We start from the raw sequence: 17563 nt of genomic DNA on the forward strand, positions 1-17563 counted from the left end.
CCCAGCTTTCCCCGGGGAACATACACCATGTTGTACGTAGAATAAAATTGTTCTGGAGGCAGGAAGATGTCAGAGTGAAGAGTATGTAACCTGGAGGCACGCGTTCCAGATTCAACGCCTGGCTCTCCTACTTCCTAGCTGCATGACCTTGAGCAAGTTATTTACCCTTTCTGGGACCTTCTCAATAAAGCAGGGGATAATAATCCTATCTACTCCCATAGAAACCATTAATTTTAAAGACGTAAATGACGCCTGGTACATAATTAGAGCTAGAAAGAAATAGCCCTTACTGTTTTTACTATTACTACTTACTGCTGCCACGGCTAATATTTTAAGGGATGGCCCACTTGCAGTGTGGACTCACATTGAACTTGTAGGGTTTGGAGGGCCTGGTTGAAAGTTACAAATGGCCACCGCTCTTTTCCTAGAACTGACCTCCTATTGGTGAGGGAGGACAGGAGAAAGAGAACACGGGTGGGGTGCCGCAGCTTTGAGCCATGCAGCCCTGGCAGGCCTCTCTGAGGCAATGAACAAAGCAGGCCGGCAAGATGTTTTCATTATTAAGGAGATGAGCGTGTATGAAGGAACATGTGCCCAACTTAAAGATGCTTTTGGACTCTTAACAACCCAACCAAATCAATACAACATGAAAAATTGTTTACGCCTGGAATATTTGTCATAAAACGAATAAAAAAAAGTAACCTGAGTTAATGTTCTCTTTTAACCTTTTATCAAAAATATCAGGTAGAAATCACTTTTGTATGTTGTGGAGATATGTGGTCTCATCACAACACATTGGTTCATGCTTCACAAACCTCGTATTTGTTTAATACGTCCGTTTTCTTAAACAGAACATCTCTGAAATTTTGGCATAACCCTGTCACAGAAAAACTGATTCCCTGTTTATTATTTGAGTCACTCATTATCATTTTGAAACAAGTTATGAAAAAATATTTTTTGATTTTTTTAGAGGAATAACATGATTTGCAGAATCCCAAGAATTCCAAGAAACTCTCCCTCCCCTTTTTGTTCTGTGAAATCCCTAAGATAAATATCTTCCAGGAATTTGGAAGCATTGCTTTTTAATGGGAAGAGACAGACAATAACACATGGAAAAAATGAATACATAAATTAGGTGGTGTTAATGTCTACAAAGAAAAATAAAGCAGGATAAGGGTCTAGAGGGAGATGAGGGCTGCTGTTTTCATTAGGGTGGTCGGTAATGAGGAAAACACACACAGATAAAGAGACAAGGAACCGTGGGAAATCTGAGGAAGGCTTCCAGCAAGCACAGAGGAGGGCATGGGGGGCCCTGGATCTGTGGAGGAGGTCCTCAAGAGCTCCAACGCAAAAACTCAGCGTTTGGGAGTTTTCACACAAGGAGGGGGAAGTGTGTTTTCCAGGCACCAGGAACTGCACGTGTGGAGGGAGGGAAACTGAACCAGCCTACGCGTGTTTAGAAATGACAAGGAGCTGGGTGTGGCCCTAGCACAGGAGAGTGGCAGGTCGCTGTACAAAGGAGGTAAAACTGGGGCAGGTGCGGAATGCCTTGCATACCATGCTTGGGAGTTTAGCTTGCAGGAAACCAAGATCACATCCTGGATCTGATCTGGTTAATTTCATGGACGATGCCTCTGACAACCTGACTGATGGACTGAAGACGTCCTCTCCAAAATCCCTACGGGGATTTGTAGCCCAGACCACAGCAGGACACGTTCTACTTTTCCTGCCTTTGCCTTCGCACTTTAGAATCAGCTTTTCCTTCCTGGCAGCATCGACAGAGACCGGGGTTGCCTGTCCCAGTATCCATTTCCCGTCTCTTGCATAGTGGTGGAGCTCTTGGTTTTAGCAGAGCACAAAGCTGCTTGGAATAAAAACCTTACATCCTAGCCTCACTCATAACTAGAGCTAAGTTCTAACCACGAGCTGTAAATGGAAGTGTTGTGGGAACTTTCTGGAAACCTTAAAGAGACCGCTGGAACATACTTTCACCCTCTTCCTTCCTCCATCTCCTCCTGCTGTCTGTTAGATGAGAGAATGGTGGTATGACGGTGGGAACTTGGGACCAACGAGACGGTGGAAAAACGAGAGCAAATCTGGGTCCCCAGTGACTGTGGAGCTGCCATTCCAGCCTTGACCTCTTACATCTGCACTTGATTTAAATGATAGTCTTTCATACGTAGGTCAATGTCAGTTTGAGTTTTCTGTCCCTTGAAGCCAACGTCCTAGGCAGGAAAAAGACACACAATTTTTTTGTGTTTTTATTTTGTAAATATCTTCATCTTCCTGTGTTGCTGCCTTTGAAGAGGAACAGTTCATTCCAGTGAACTGAAAGTTTAGAGGTGGACAGAGCCCTCCCTCTAAGCAGGGGTTGCCAGGCGCACCTGGTGAGGTATCCCAGCCACAGCCTCCTACAGCACTCCCTCATTCTCAATGCAACTGGTTGTGTCTCTTTTGCTATATTTTACCAATTGCAAAACAGCTGCCTTATTTGCCTTTGGGAGAAATGTTTAGGCAGGATTGGCTTGAGGAGCATGGTTATCTTTCTGTGCCTTCATTATTTCTGGAGTGCCCACTATATGCCTGGCACTGGGATAGTCGAGTTCAGAACAAGGAACCCAGGGAATCTGCTGTGTCCTGTGCAGATCGGATCACTTGAGGAAGAGTGCGTTCCTCAGGATTCCACTGGGGGAAGAGGGCCACATTGTGACTGGGATATTGACCAACTTGAGCCTATCCAGGAGGAACCTAGGATGGTCTGGGCCACACTCCAATCTCAAATTTCAAAATCTTAAGGTATAAAGGTAAGAGGAATTCGGGGTGTGGCAGATGTCCTATTTTGGTCTAACCAGAATCCTTTGCCTCCTTATTCTGGTAACTATTTCCCTTGCTTTGGAGAGGACCTGCTCCTTCCCTATTCCTTGTGATTCTGGAGGGGGGTTTCAACTGCAGTACTCTGACCTCTAGCCACAGGGACAGACGTGTGACCTGAACCGGATCGATCAAAGCCCTATCCTAGGGTTTTTCTCTTTTCCCCCTTGGACTATAAGTTAAAGGATGTGTTTGCAGAGAGGGTGGTACCTGGATTCCCAGCCATCTGGAAGAAGTTGAACTAATGGAGCAAAACGCACACAGAAGACAAGCTGAGGAATGGAGAGATGGAGTGCCTGGGTCCAGTCGACTGTGGGGATAGCTCTATCCTGGCCATTCTGCAGTTGGCTTATAGGAGGCAATAACTGTCCTTTTTTATTTACCTGGTTTGAACTGAGTTTTTCATCACTTGCAAGAGAGTCCTGAATAATGCAGGCCATGATCTCATACGTTGAAGTCTACTCTGTGGAAGAGGGATTAGTCATCTATATTGGTTCAAAAAGCCAAAACTAGACCCAAGTACAGAAGTTTCAGTGTAAGGGGTTCTTTCTACCAATTGGAATGTTATTAATATAACCTAAGAGTAAAATGATTGGCCCATTGGCAGGTCTGAAGGCAGGGGCTGAAAGAGATGCCTTGTACCTCCTCTATAGCTCAATGAGGATACTATTCTAAGGGGGGCGGGGCAAGAAGTTAATCCTATATTCTATATTCTACTAAAAACATTTAATTACTTTGCTGCTGGACAAAATAGAGAAGAAGACCTGGGTTTGAAAGGGCAACTTGAAGTTCACTATTGCATGCCTGCCTCCATCCATCCATCCATCCATCCATCCATCCAACCATCCAGCTGTCCATCCATCCTTCTAACAATAAATACATCCATTCTTCCAACTTTCCATCTATCTATCCATTCAATAAACATCCACTATCTTTTACTCTGTGCTGGACTTGTGCTAAGTTCTGTGTCTTAAACAAATAAGGATTTGGGCCTTATTTGTAACCTGAAGGAACATAAAGGTCTTGAGAGGTAGGCAGAGAGACAATCAAAACAACACCATAAGGACTTCCCTGGTGGCACAGTGGTTAAGAATCCACCTGCCAATGCAGGGGACAAGGGTTCAATCCCTGGTCTGGGAAGATTCCACACGCCACAGAACAACTAAGCCCGTGCGCCACAACTACTGAGCTTGTGCTCTAGAGCCCTCGAGCCACAATTACCGAGACCATGTGCTGAAACTACTGAAGCCCATGTGCCTAGAGCCCATGCTCCACAACTAGAGAAGCCACTGCAATGAGAAGTCCACGCATCTCAATGAAGAGTAGCCCCTGCTCGCCACAACTAGAGAAAGCCTGTACATAGCAACAAAGACCCAATGCAGCCAAAACTAAAAAATAAAATAATTAATTAATTACTTAATTTAATTTAATCCTTTAAAAAAGAAAACAAAACAAAAAACACATCACAAATGGTTAGAGGTGTTGGAATAAATGTGTGTGACTTACTCCATGACACTATGAAGGAGGTAGTAGAGAGAGTGAGGATTGGGGGTGGGGGGTGTTGAGTCCAGTCCAGAGTAGAGGTAATACCTGAGCTATATAGGAAGGAGATACTGGCCAGGCAAAAGGCAGATGCACTAGAGGTGGGAAATTAGGTCAAAGAACACCAACGCATGGACCACCATTGGCCTTTAAGGTTTTTTTAAATTATGCTAACAGTAGTATAGAAGATGGATTTGGAGAGGGCACGTTTTTAAGCTTACAATCAGATATATCTGTTTTTCATCAGCTATAGCTCATCTTTTAATGCCATGGTGAACTCCAAAGAGTTCAAAGCTCTGGAGTCAAAGGATCTCAACTAAGGTCCACGTTCTGTCATTCCCTGGTTATGAGATCTCAAGCAGTTCATTTAATTACTCTGAACCTCAGTTTCCTCATCTGTAAAATGGGAATAATAACCCACTGTACAAGGTTCTTTTGAGGATTTAATGAAATAAAATCCTCAAATGAAATAAAATTGTGTGAAATCACCTTGTAAATCTCACATAACCACACTAATGCACAGATTTGCTGTTGTTTTTGTAATGAAGGACATTTTTGTCATGGTATTATTATCAAATAAAATTTATAATAATATTTAATGTCTAGGCAGTATACCATGGAATTTGAAGATGCCTTGGGGGTGGGGGGGGGCATGGTTTGAGGTGATAAGATGGAAGAGATGGAGAAGGCTGGGTCTTGCAGTTCAAGTAGACCCAGACAACAGGAGATCATTGGTTTATTGGAAAGGGTAGAACACAGAAGTCCAAACCAGAAGATCAGTAAAAGTGAGAAGGCAGAGGCAGGAAATGAGCACCACAAGCCAAAGTCCAAACTAAGTACAAGGTCCAGGGGCCCATCTAGGCAGCAGAAAGAAGTGATAAGCAGAGATCCAGGTGGAAACCACTCGGATTTGAGCCACTGGGGTAGGTGGTATGAGCAGAGTTTAACAGCTGGTAAAAAAAAAAAAAAAAAAAAGAGCCCCTTCTACAAAAACTGGCTTTTATTCATTCAACAAACACATATTTAGTACCAGTTACATTTTCGGGTCTAGGAGTACAAAGTTAAATAAGGTAAGGAGCCTACAACCCAATGAGGAAAACAGACACACGCGAGGTAATTATAATGCATCTGATAAGAGAAGCAGCAGAGGCAAACACGGAGTATTCTGGGAACGATGGGAGGAACAGCTAATCCAGGTTAAGTTATGTCAGGGACGATTCTGGAGGAGGTGATGACTGAATGGAGTCGCAAAGGATGAACTGGAGTTAGCCAGGTGAACCAGACACATCTGGAGGGTGAGGGCATTCCAGGCAGCAGGAACAGCATCAGCAACAGCAGGGAAACTCAAAGCAGGAAATATAAGCAGTTTAAGTTGCTGCTACAAATCAGGGCCAAGAGTCAGAGGCTGCAGGTGAAGGGAGGGGAGGCTGGAGTGGTTGCTAAGAAAGCTCCCTGGGCCAGCCTAGGAAAGCTGCTACTTTATCGTCATCATGGAAATCTTAAGCAGGTGAGTAATAGGACAGGGAGAGCATTACTGAGAACCAAATTGCTGTGACTGAGGGGAGAAAGCAAGGGACTTGGGCACAGAGGGAGGTGATGGACCAGGAAGACACAGAGGAACAAGGCAGGAAGATGCATCAGGCAGGGCTCTCCAGAGAAACACACGACATATGTATGTATATATACACACACACAGTATATATAAATATATATGCAGTATATAAAATATATTCCATAAATATAAGTATATATTTAAATATATTTAAAAGCATATATACACACATATATAAAGAGAGTTATTATAAGGAATTGGCTCATATGATTGTGGAGGCTGAGAACTCCCAAGATCTGCAGTTGACAAGCTGGGGACCCTGGAAAGCCAATGGTTCTAATCTGAGTCTGAAGGCCTGAGAACCAGGAAAACCAGCAGTGTAAGTTTTGGTTTGAGTTTGAGTCCCAAGGCAGGAGAAAACAGATGTCCCAATTCGAAGAGAGTTGGGCAGAGAGCAAAATCTCCCTTACTCTACACTTTTGTTCCATTCAGGCCTTCATCAGATTAGATAATGCCCACCACTTTGGGGAGGGCAATCTGATTCAAATGTTAATCTATTCAGTCTACTGATTCAAATGTTAATCTCATCCAAAAACATCTTCATAGACACACCCAGAATAATGTTTAACCAAATATCTGGGTATCCCATGGTTCAATCATGTTGACACTTAAAATTAACCATCACAGAAGCCCTACCAGAATCAAGGTCCCAAAGCCACCTGATGGACTTGGGTGCTACACCCCTGAGCTGATACTTGGAATAAGGCCAAATGGGAAGAGGACCACAGCCTGGAGAAGGAGGTCAGAATGAGCAACAGCCCTATTAGAAATTATGATTAAGATATAAATCTATATTTCTTGACAGAGAGATGTCCACTTAATATTGAAAAAGGATTAAAAGGCAGCATTTCACAACATGTGTGAAATGATTTCATTTAAAAATGTGTTGTGTCTACGTGTGTATGGGCAGATGTACACATATCTAGAGAAAAGTCTTACAATATAAATACAAATACGTTAGTTGCAGATTTTCTCTGGATGTTGGAATTCTAGGTGACTTTTACTTTCTTCCTTGTATCTTTCTGAATTATCTTTTCTCTAATTTTTACAATAGGCATGAATTACCTTTATACTCAGAAAAATCAATAAAGCTATTTCCATTTTAAAGAAATAACATTAAAACCAAATGAGAATCCAACCAAGTCACCCTTTGCTTCCACTCTTGGATGGTTCCTCATCGATCAAGCTCCTTGACACAGTCCACAGGGTCTTCCATGACATGGCTGCTGCCGTGGGAATGTTGGCTACTGAGCACTATTCTAACCCAATAACCTCCCCACCTTGCACAGTCCCCTCCAGTCACACTGAGCCAGCAGCACAGCCCTGGACATACACTGCTATTTGTCTCTGTGAGTCTTTAGCTCCCGCCTCCCTTTCTTTCCCTGCTATTTCTTCTCCCCTCTTCCTGATGAAGACTCCTCCCAGAAGCCATTTCTTGATCTCACCCGTCTGAGTTTCGTGCCCCTACTTCAGCCTTCCATTTATGCCAATATCACAGCACGTCCATACTGAACTGTGGTTTCCTGTGGGATCTGTGTGTGTGTCTTTCTCCGCCACTGGATGATGCGTCTCTTTCCTTTGTCTCTCTCAAAAACTTTTGACTCAAAAACTTTTGGTTGACTGAAGGATTCTTTGAGTGATCTTTAAGAACTGGGATCCAGGTTGTGTTTTATCATGGCAGGTAACAGTGGGCCAGTGAAGACTTGGAAGGGGAAGGTGTTAATACTCTAACACTCACATAGTAGCCCTCCTCTCCCCTCTTTCTTCTCCTGTTTCATCCCTGTTTTCTTTTCCTCCTCCCTCTAACACCCCTACACCCACCTTCTTCCTTTTCTTTCTGGAGAAGTGTTTCTCAAATTATGGTGCACAAAAGAATTACCTAGGGAGTCCACTAAATGCATATTCCCAGGCCCTGCCCACGGGTCTAATTTCTTAGGTCAGGAGGGGGGCCAAGAATCTGCATGTTAATAAGTGGACCAGAAGATTCTGACTCCAATTTGAAAAACACTTATCTTGGAAAATGTAGGATTCTTCATTTTCCCTGTCTACTAACGTGAACGGAGGGAGCTATGAATGTGTTACCTACGACATCCTCCATTTCCCAGTCACATTTCCTGATCCTGCAGACTCAAATCCATGTCATTGATTCAGACCTCACACACGTTCCGGGACAGAGAGCAGCTTTCTGTATGGTTTGATATATGTACTGTGACCAAGTAACATCTCCCTAAGCCTTCAGTGCACCTGACTCTCAAGTGCAATGACTTTGTCTTGCTACTTACATAACAACAATAATTATCACCGTCATCATAGCCATGACAACTGTCATTTATTAAGTCTCTACTAAGTGCCAGACCCCGTGCAAAATAATTTACTAGCATTATCTCATTTAATAGTCACAGTAACTCTGTGAAGCAGATCCTATTCATTATCCTCACTGTACTGACGAGGACACTGAGATTAGGGAGGTTGTGCCCAAGGTCATGAATTTGCAAGTGATAGATTCACTTGAAACCAGACTGATGCAACCGCTAATCCCATGGTCTTCCCACCATGGCTGCTAATTTATTCACCTACCGAAGATTTCCTAGGATAATAATAATAACAACAACAATAATAGTATATACACTACTCCTTATCTCAAAATTAATTCCAGAAGGAGCAAAGACTTAAAAGTAAAAAGATGAGGACTTCCCAGGTGGTGCAGTGGTTAAGAATCTGCCTGCCAACACAGGGGACCCTGGTTCGATCCCTGGGCCAGGAAGATCCCACATGCCGAGAGGAACAACTAAGCCCGTGTGCCACAACTACTGAAGCCCGCATGCCTAGAGCCCGTACCCCACAACAAGAGAACCCACTGCATTGAGAAGCCCATGCACCACAACGAAGAGTAGCCTCTGCTCTCCACAGCTAGAGAAAGCCTGCTCATAGCAACAAAGACCCAACGCAGCCATAAACAAACAAACAAACAAACAAAATCTTAAAAAAAAAAAGGATGAAACTTTAAAAGAATTATAAGAACTTCTGGTGCCAGACAAGATGGATAAAGCCCGCAACAGCCTACCTCTCTCTAATTACAACTAAAAACTATGTACAAGATATAAAAAGCAAAATACCTGAGAACTCTGAAAAGTAAACAGAAGAGACAGAGAAGGGAAGTGAAAGACTGCAGCAGCAACCTCTCCAGGGATGAGCTCCCCAGGTTTGACCTGAAGACAAGCCCCCGTCATGGAACTGTGTGGTGGCAGTGCAGGCAGCTGAAACTCCAATAGGAACTCTGTTTCTCAGACCAGGATAACTGGGGAAAGAGGCCCTGTAGTCTCAAAAATATGTGAGGAATCCCTGTTTTCTTTTTCTCTTTTTCTCTTGCTTCTTTGTCAGTCATGGAGGGGTGCTATAGCCATAAGGATGCAGACAGATAAAATCCTAAGTAAAACCCTATCTTTCTGAGCAGAGGCACAGGGAAGAGTCCTCTATGGGCTGGATCACAGAGAAGAATCCTAGAGACAAAAGAGCCAGAAAAAGGAATTTTCTAATTCTGTGTATAAACTTACACAAGGCTCAGACTTAACTCAGAGCTATGAATGATACAAAGCATCATGGAAAAGTCTTTAAGAACTGAATTATGGGGACTTCCCTGGCAGTGCAGTGGTTAAGAATCCACCTGCCAATGCAGGAGACATGAGTTCGATCCCTGGGCCAGGAAGATTCCACGTGCCACAGAGCAAATAAGCCCGTGTGCCACAACTACTGAAACTGTGTGCTTCAACTACTGAAGCCCATGGGCCTACAGCCAGCACACCACAACAAAGAGTAGCCCCACTCGCCGCAGCTAGGCCCTTGCACAGAAACAAAGACCCAACACAGCCCCCTCCCCCCAAAAAACCGAACCATTTAAAAGAGAATGGAATTATGATTTAAACCACCACTCAAGTCTCAGATTAACCCCTAAGTAGCACAAACATGGGACAGACCCTAAACACCACAGCAACATTTTGAAAACCAGCGTTGGAAAAGTCATCTACAGAAGGGGATACAGATCTTGCAATCTGAACCTAATAAGATCTGCTGAAACATAAATATCAACATTCACCAGAGGTTTTTAACAGGACACAGAGTCTCATGACATAATTTTTTTTTAAGAACCTTTATTGAGATACATTTGACATACAATAAACTGCATATATTTAAAGTGTGCAATTCGATATTTTTTTTCTCATTAGTAATGTATGTATGGCAATCCCAATCTCCCAATTCATCCCACCCCAACACCCCCTGCTTTCCCCACTTGATGTTCATATGTTTGCTCCTCTACATCTGTGTCTCTATTTCTGCCTTGCAAACCAGTTGATTTGTATCATTTTCCTATATTCCACATATATATGTTAATATACGATATTTGTTTTTCTCTTTCTGACTCACTTCACTCTGTATGACAGTCTCTAGGTCCATCCATGACTCTACAAATGTCCCAATTTCGTTCCTTTTTACAGCTGAGTAGTATTCCATTGTATATATGTACCACATCTTCTTTATCCATTCATCTGTTGATGGACATTTAGGTTGCTTCCATGTCCTGGCTATTGTAAATAGTGCTGCAATTAACATTGGAGTGCATGTGTCCTTTTGAATTATGGTGTCCTCTGGGTATATGCCTAGCAGTGGGATTGCTGGGTCATATGGTAACTCTATTTTTAGTTTTTCAAGGAACCTCCATATCGTTCTCCATTTACATTCCTACCAACAGTGCAAGAGAGTTCCCTTTTCTCCACACCCTCTCCAGCATTTATTGTTTGTAGATTTTCTGATATTGCCCATTCTAACCGGTGTGAGGTGATACCTCATTGTAGTTTTGATTTGCATTTCTCTGATAATTAGTGATGTTGAGCAGCTTTTCATGTGCCTCTTGGCCATCTGTATGTCTTCTTTGGAGAAATGCCTATTTAGGTCTTCTGCCCATTTTTTGATTGGGTTGTTTGTTTTTTTGATATTGAGCTAGATGAACTGTTTATATATTTTGGAGATTAATCCTTTGTCTGTTGATTTGTTTGCAAATATTTTCTCCCATTCTGAGGATATGACATAATATTTTAAATGTTCAGAATACAATCCAAAATTACCCAGCATACACAAAAGAAGAAAATTTCAAGGGAAAAGACAAAAGATGCCAACTAACTCCTAGATGATCCTGATGTTGGAATTATCAGGCACAGATGTTAGAGCAGTTATCATAAGGATGGTCCATGAGATAAAGGAGAATAGTCTTGAAATGAATGAAAAGATAAACATTCGCAGCAGAGAAACAGAAACCATTTTAAAAAGCAAATTTTAAAACTGAAAAATATATAATCTGAAATAAAAGATTTACTAGATGGGTTCAATAGCAGTATGGAGATGATAAAGGTAAGAGTCAGTGAACCTGAAAACAGGTGAATAGGAATCATCCAATCTGAATAATAAAAGGACTAAAGATTGAAAAACAATGAACACAGCCATGGAGATGTGTGGGACAAGATCAAAATGCTTAACATTCATGTCATTGGAGTCCCAGAGGAACAGATACTTGTACATAAAAACATTTGAAGAAATAAAGGCCAAAATTTCCCAAATTTGGTGAAAGACATCAATTTACAGACCTAAGAAACTTAGTAAACTCCAACCAGGATAAAGTCAAAGAAAACCGTGCCCAGACACATGATAATAAAACTACTAAAAACCAAGAAAAAATATTTTAAAATCTTGAAAGAGTCTAGAGAAAAACAACACATTATTTTTAGAGGAAAGATAATTCAAATGACTACTGATTTCTCATCATAAACCGTGGAGTCCAGAAGACAGCTGAACATCTTTAAAATGCTGAAAGAAAAGTGTCAACCCAGAAGTCTATATCCAGTAAGAATATCTTACAGGAATGAAGGTGAAATAAAGACATTCTCAAATGAAGGAAATCTAAGAGAATTTATAAACAGTTTCCTTTGGCCTAAGAATTTCCTTTAGCATGTATTTTAGAACCTGATACCAGAGAGAAACTTGGAACTTCAAGAATGAAAGAAAAATAACAGAAATGGTAAAAATCTGAGTAAATGGATACTAATTTTCATCTCTTAAGCTCCTTAAAATATGTATGCCTGTTTAAAGCAGTAATTATAGAACTGTCTGATGGGGTTTTCAGTGTATGTAGACGTAATAAACACAACACCTATAACATAAAGGGGTGAAGGTAAAGGAACCTATATGAGTGCAAGGTTTCATACAGATTGTGAATGATATTCTGCTATTTTACCACCATGGTAGCATTTATATAGAAAAAAATACGAAAATTTTCTTATGACTTTTATGAGTGTGTGGGTTGGGGTATTACATGTTCACTTTCTGCTGTAGATTTTAATTTTTAACAAGGTCCACATACTATACAATACACTAATCAGGAAACAGTACAGGGTTTTTCTGTTCTCACTGTTTAACACGTTCTTCTTCAGTGGTAACCCAGATCTCTCAGGTTTCCCTGTGGCTGACACTTAAAATGCAAACTTTGGAACCCTTGTAATTCCAATACCGTTAATTCACAAGGCCTTCAGCTCCCTCCATCTCATCGCCTCTCCTGGTTCTGGCCTCACTTCTGGCAGTGCGTGGTCATTACCATCTCCATATCAAGGAGCCAGCAAACCATAGTTCTCAGGTTAGGCCTGGCATCTTTTTTCTATTAACCGACCTCTCCATTACTACTTTTGAGGGGTGGGGAGAGAATCTTTGTTGTTTGAATTTTCCTCTCATTTTAATTATGGAGAAACTGGGAATTTACTCCACTTGTAAATAGAAAGAACACTTAATGTCAAAGATCCAGATTTAAATCATAGCTCTGATTTAAATCACTTACGAGCTGTGTGACCTTGGGCAGCCTATTTTATTCTCCAGGCCTCAGTTTCTCCATCTGTAAAATGGTTTGACAGGGATCAAAAAAAAAATAGACTTGAAAATAATTCTTCACCTTCACTAAGGAAAATTCTGTTTTTGCTTCCTTGAGCTCTCTCTCTGCCTCTCCCAGCATGCTAAGGACGGTTCTGGCTTCACCAGATTTTTTTTCCAGACCTATAATATGTAGTTAAAGTAATATTTGGATTTATATTCAAAAGGACAGGTTGCTGCTGGACTGGAAGAAGGAAAGGAAAAAGAAAAGGAGAAAGGAAAAGAGAGGAAACTAAAACAGGAAATAGTTGAAAAGGTTTTTTGTTTTTGTTTTCAAAAGACTATGCTAGCTCAGTTTGAGAGATTTTGGGTGGGAATTTGAACTGGGAAAAGAGCAAAGCTGGCTGTGAGACAGATGAATGGATGATAGATGGATAGATGGAAGGTAGATAGATAGATAGATAGATAGATAGATAGATAGGTAGATGATAGATAGATAATAGGACAAATAGGAAGGGAAGACGAAGAGAGAGGAGGGAATTTACTCTATGTAATGAACATACTCTCTTTCAGGGCTTTTTTGAGGAACAGAAGTAAAAGTTCAAATTATTTCATGATGCCAGATTAGTGTTTCTTCAGCTAGCAATGGTACCTAGAAGATGCTATTGTTAAGTAACCCTGGCTTTATGTGGGCCACGTGGAGACAACCCTGCAAGCTCTCCCTGAGGTGGAGAAGGTCCTGTGAGATCATAGATACAAAAGTGTAATTGTTTTATTATGGTTTCCTTTTGCTTTCCACTTGAATCTTAGCTCAGATCAGTTACCCAAAGTGGTGAGCACCCAATAGCTTGCAAAACAGGGAACCTGTAGAATTGTAAAGTCTTTGGGTCTTCGGGAAAGGGTACAAGCAGCACCTTTTACATCCTTCCAGTCAGCCAGCACCTCTACACTGGTTTAAATAGTGCACACTGCTCTCAGACTGCACCTCGCCTTAGGCCCAGCCTCCTTGTCTCTGCCTTTCTCACTAGTCTGTGAACATCCTGAGCAAGGGATACAGCCTGCTCATCTCTATAGTCCCATCTGGCATAGAATCTGAGATATATTTGGCAAAATGAATAAACCAGGGATGATATTACAAAGCATTAACAGATTCTTTCTCTCTCTCTCTCTCTCTCTCTCTCTCACACACACACACACACAGAGGTATTTGTACCCTATGGCTCTCCCCCTCGCCTAGACAGCTAAGACATTCCACCTTTACTGCTTAAAGGAAGGGAGGCCATAGCAAAACAGAATAAAAATAGTTAACTCGTAGCTTTTGACGTTCAAAAGCTGAGCTCCTGGCAGAGATAATAGATTTTGATGAAAACTTGCTGGACTAATCCTTCCTCCCCACCCCATCCCAGCCCCTGACCCAGAGGAAGTAAAATTCACCTGCTCTAGAGGAGAGCACTGGACAGCAGAGCAGACACGTAGATGATGGAGAATGTCCCTGTTTATGCCCCTCACCCCACCCTCCCTCATTCCCTTGGGGGACTCTATGGTGAGGGGATATGTGTGTGGTTAAGGAAATGAGATACACCCCAGGTTGGTTTGGTAGATCCAGGGGTAGAGGACACCTGTGCCTCACATCAGGTGATACCTGAGGAGGTGGGGCAAGAGTCTCCTCTCCCCATTGCCACACACAGTAGGGCAGGAGAGAGAAGCTTTGAATGAAAAAATGACATATGGCAAGGCTAGACCAAGAGGCCTGAGATAGTCCTATGAAATTCCCCCAAATCCTCAGAGTAGCTCAGGAGAGCAGACTAGTGTCTCCCAGACTCACAAGGAGGACACAGAAGCTAGCCAGCAGTTTGACACGTGCCTCAAGAGCAGAGTTTTTTTAAAAATCACCTAGCAGGGGCTTCCTAGGTGGTGTAGTGGTTAAGAATCCGCCTGCCAATGCAGGGGACACGGGTTCGATCCCTGCTCCAGGAAGATCCCACATGTCGTGGAGCAACTAAGCCCGTGCGCCACAACTATTGAGCCTGCGCTTTAGAGCCCGTGAGCCACAACTATTGAGCCCATGTGCTGCAACTACTGAATCTCATGCTCCTAGAGCCCGTGTTCCGCAACAAGAGAAGCCACGGCAATGAGGAGACCGCACACCATAACAAAGAGTAGCCCCAACTCACAGCAACAAAAGAAAGCCCGCACACAGCAAAAAAGACCCAACACAGACAATAAAATTAATTAATTAATTTTTAAAAAATCACATAGCAATAAATGCTAGTATTTACCAAATGCTGGAAGGGTGAGATGGGCCACACACTTCAACAGCAATCAGAGTAAGAAGACCCCAAAAGGCCATATGCCTCTACATTCTCCATAACACACACACACACACACACACACACACACACACACACACACACACCCCTTCCAATGGCCTGAACTTACATACAACTACAGAAACAAACAAACGGAGGAGGGGAAAATCCCTGAGCTGGCAGAGAAAATCTAGAATTGACAAGTTTCTGCCACCAGGAGGAATGAGGGCCCAAGAGAGAATTTACTTGAAGTTACATAAGAATAAATCTACCTTCGTTTTGCAGATCTGAATTTTGAGGCCCCAAATTCATACTCACTACAAGTGTTTCTTGATTGAATAAACAAATGAATTGTGTTGGAGGGCAGAAATTCCACTACTGTAAGCTCTAGGTAGCAGTCTTGGCTACTGTCCAAGGAGGATGGAATTACTAAAAAGAGTATCTGCTTTCTAGTCCTTGCTCAGTGCTTATTATCATTGGTTCCTTGAGTGAGTTGCAAGGCTATTTGGGACTCAGTTTTCTTATCTGTAAAATGGGCATAATGATACTTGCCTGCCCTCTTTGCAGTGTTACCATGAGGACAAAACGAAATAACTTATGTGAGGTGCTTTATATGGCTTGTAATAAGGGTGTGTGGATCACCCCTGTCTTGTGATCCAAGAGGCAAGAGAAAAGAAAATGAACTCAAGGAACAGAGTTCTGTGACACCTCTCTTCTCAACCAAAATGTTTTTCTAGAACTGGCAAGGAACAGGGAGTAAGTTTTCCCAGGAATTGCATCAGTGCTATTTGGAGGCTATCAAGGTTTGCACTCTCAATAATCATCACAGCACAGTTCATCAGGAAGAAACTCTCAGGGCACGAAACAGATTTAATTTCATTGGGAAATAGTCTTGTCTACTACGCAACAACAAATTAAGCTCTAGGTGACTATTCCTGTAAAACACGTTCCGTGCTTAGCACTGCTATTATGGGGTGCAGAGACATGGTAAAGAATCAATTAAAACTCTGACACATCCCATGGAGCTCAAAGACCTGTTTCACAGGTTTCCCCGGAGGAAAATCATCATATTCATTACACTTTGGAAGCTGATCGAGGCAAGATTTCTGAGACAAGTTCTGGGGTTTACAAGACAGACGTTAGCTCTTCCACATCATTTCTGAAGTGCCAGTTAAAGGATTACAGCAGCCAATCCTCCATTATTCCCGCCGCGTCATGGTGGAGCAAGAGGAATTAATGTCAGGAGAGCATCCTCTGGAAAACCGTAAGTTCCCTTTTTTAAAAGCATTTCAGGGAATGGTGAACATATTGCAGTGTTTACGTTCATGCCCATTTTGGAGTGAAAGCAACTTTTAAGCAAGTAAAATCAGAGGGTCGTTGAAACTGAATTTCCTTTCTATTTTCAGAATAGGGCTTTACCACCCAAAGGGTCAATTGTTGTCCAGAAAAATCTGTTTTAAAAGAAGTTGTAGAATTTTCAGAAGACCCTGGCAAAAAAAAAAAAAAAAAAAAAAGAACAAGAGGGTTAATAGTGGCGCGTGGATACCGTTTATGGTTACTCTGCTCGATCTATGCTTCTATGACAGCAAGTAGGAACATTCACCGTAAGAACATGATCAGGAGCAAATTCAGATATTCATGTACACCAACTTCGGTCTCAGTGCCTGAGCGACTTCTGTGCCTCAACCTGAATACACAGAAGAGATTTTGAAGTTCAGGCAGTACAATTTCAGAAGTGCTGCCTACAAATGAGCTTCAGCGGAGATAAAAAATCGAACAAGACCAAAGCAAGCCAGGCGTCACCAATGATCCCGGTGGAGAGACAGGCGATGGCCTGCCGATGCCACAGGCATGCCAGGAAGTAGGCTGGGCGCCGCAGCTACCTACCCCTCACGATGTTGAAGGCTAGTTCAAAAGCAAAGAACTAGAGAGAGGAGATAACGTGAGGGTGGAGTGTAAGTGTCATGTTTTCAAGACATTTTGCCAGGAGAGAGAGAGAAAAAAAAAAAGGAAACCCAGAAAGTAAGGACCAGACCAGGCTTGCCCAGCGACACGTTCCTCTGTGGTACCAGGCAGGACGTTTGCAGAGGAAATGCTCTCATAGTGCAGGAATCCATTCAGTTAGGAGAGTACAAAGGTTTGACAATTCTGTTCTGTGAAGTCAACCTGCAACATCTTTTCTTTTTAAGTATGAAGAGGTCAGAAGGAGGTTGGGGACTCCTTTTTTAACCAAAAGTGCTACTCACTGTAATTTTTCATCAAGATCTTTTGTTCTTTTCCCTTTGAAGTTGCTATTTCAATCCTTAAGTTCCCCTCGATTGCT

The 17563-nt window shown here is 42.2% G+C and overlaps 1 protein-coding gene across 4 annotated transcripts in view; it reads left to right on the forward strand.

Annotated features, from left to right (window-relative positions):
* The first annotated feature begins 16308 nt into the window (after positions 1-16308).
* PTPN3 (protein tyrosine phosphatase non-receptor type 3) overlaps positions 16309-17563 on the forward strand; it is a 134253-nt gene continuing 132998 nt past the window's right edge. For 2 of the 4 annotated variants that reach the window (XM_057723740.1, XM_057723741.1), the window contains exon 1: positions 16312-16504. In XM_057723740.1, the coding sequence (XP_057579723.1) occupies positions 16456-16504 (49 nt within the window). In that variant the 5' untranslated portion in view covers positions 16312-16455. Of the gene's footprint in view, positions 16505-17563 lie in introns of all 4 variants that reach the window. The other 2 variants (XR_009051479.1, XM_057723747.1) reach the window with 2 other exon arrangements.

Source organism: Hippopotamus amphibius, chromosome 2 (assembly GCF_030028045.1).
Source record: "Hippopotamus amphibius kiboko isolate mHipAmp2 chromosome 2, mHipAmp2.hap2, whole genome shotgun sequence".
NCBI classification, from domain to species: Eukaryota; Metazoa; Chordata; class Mammalia; order Artiodactyla; family Hippopotamidae; genus Hippopotamus; species Hippopotamus amphibius.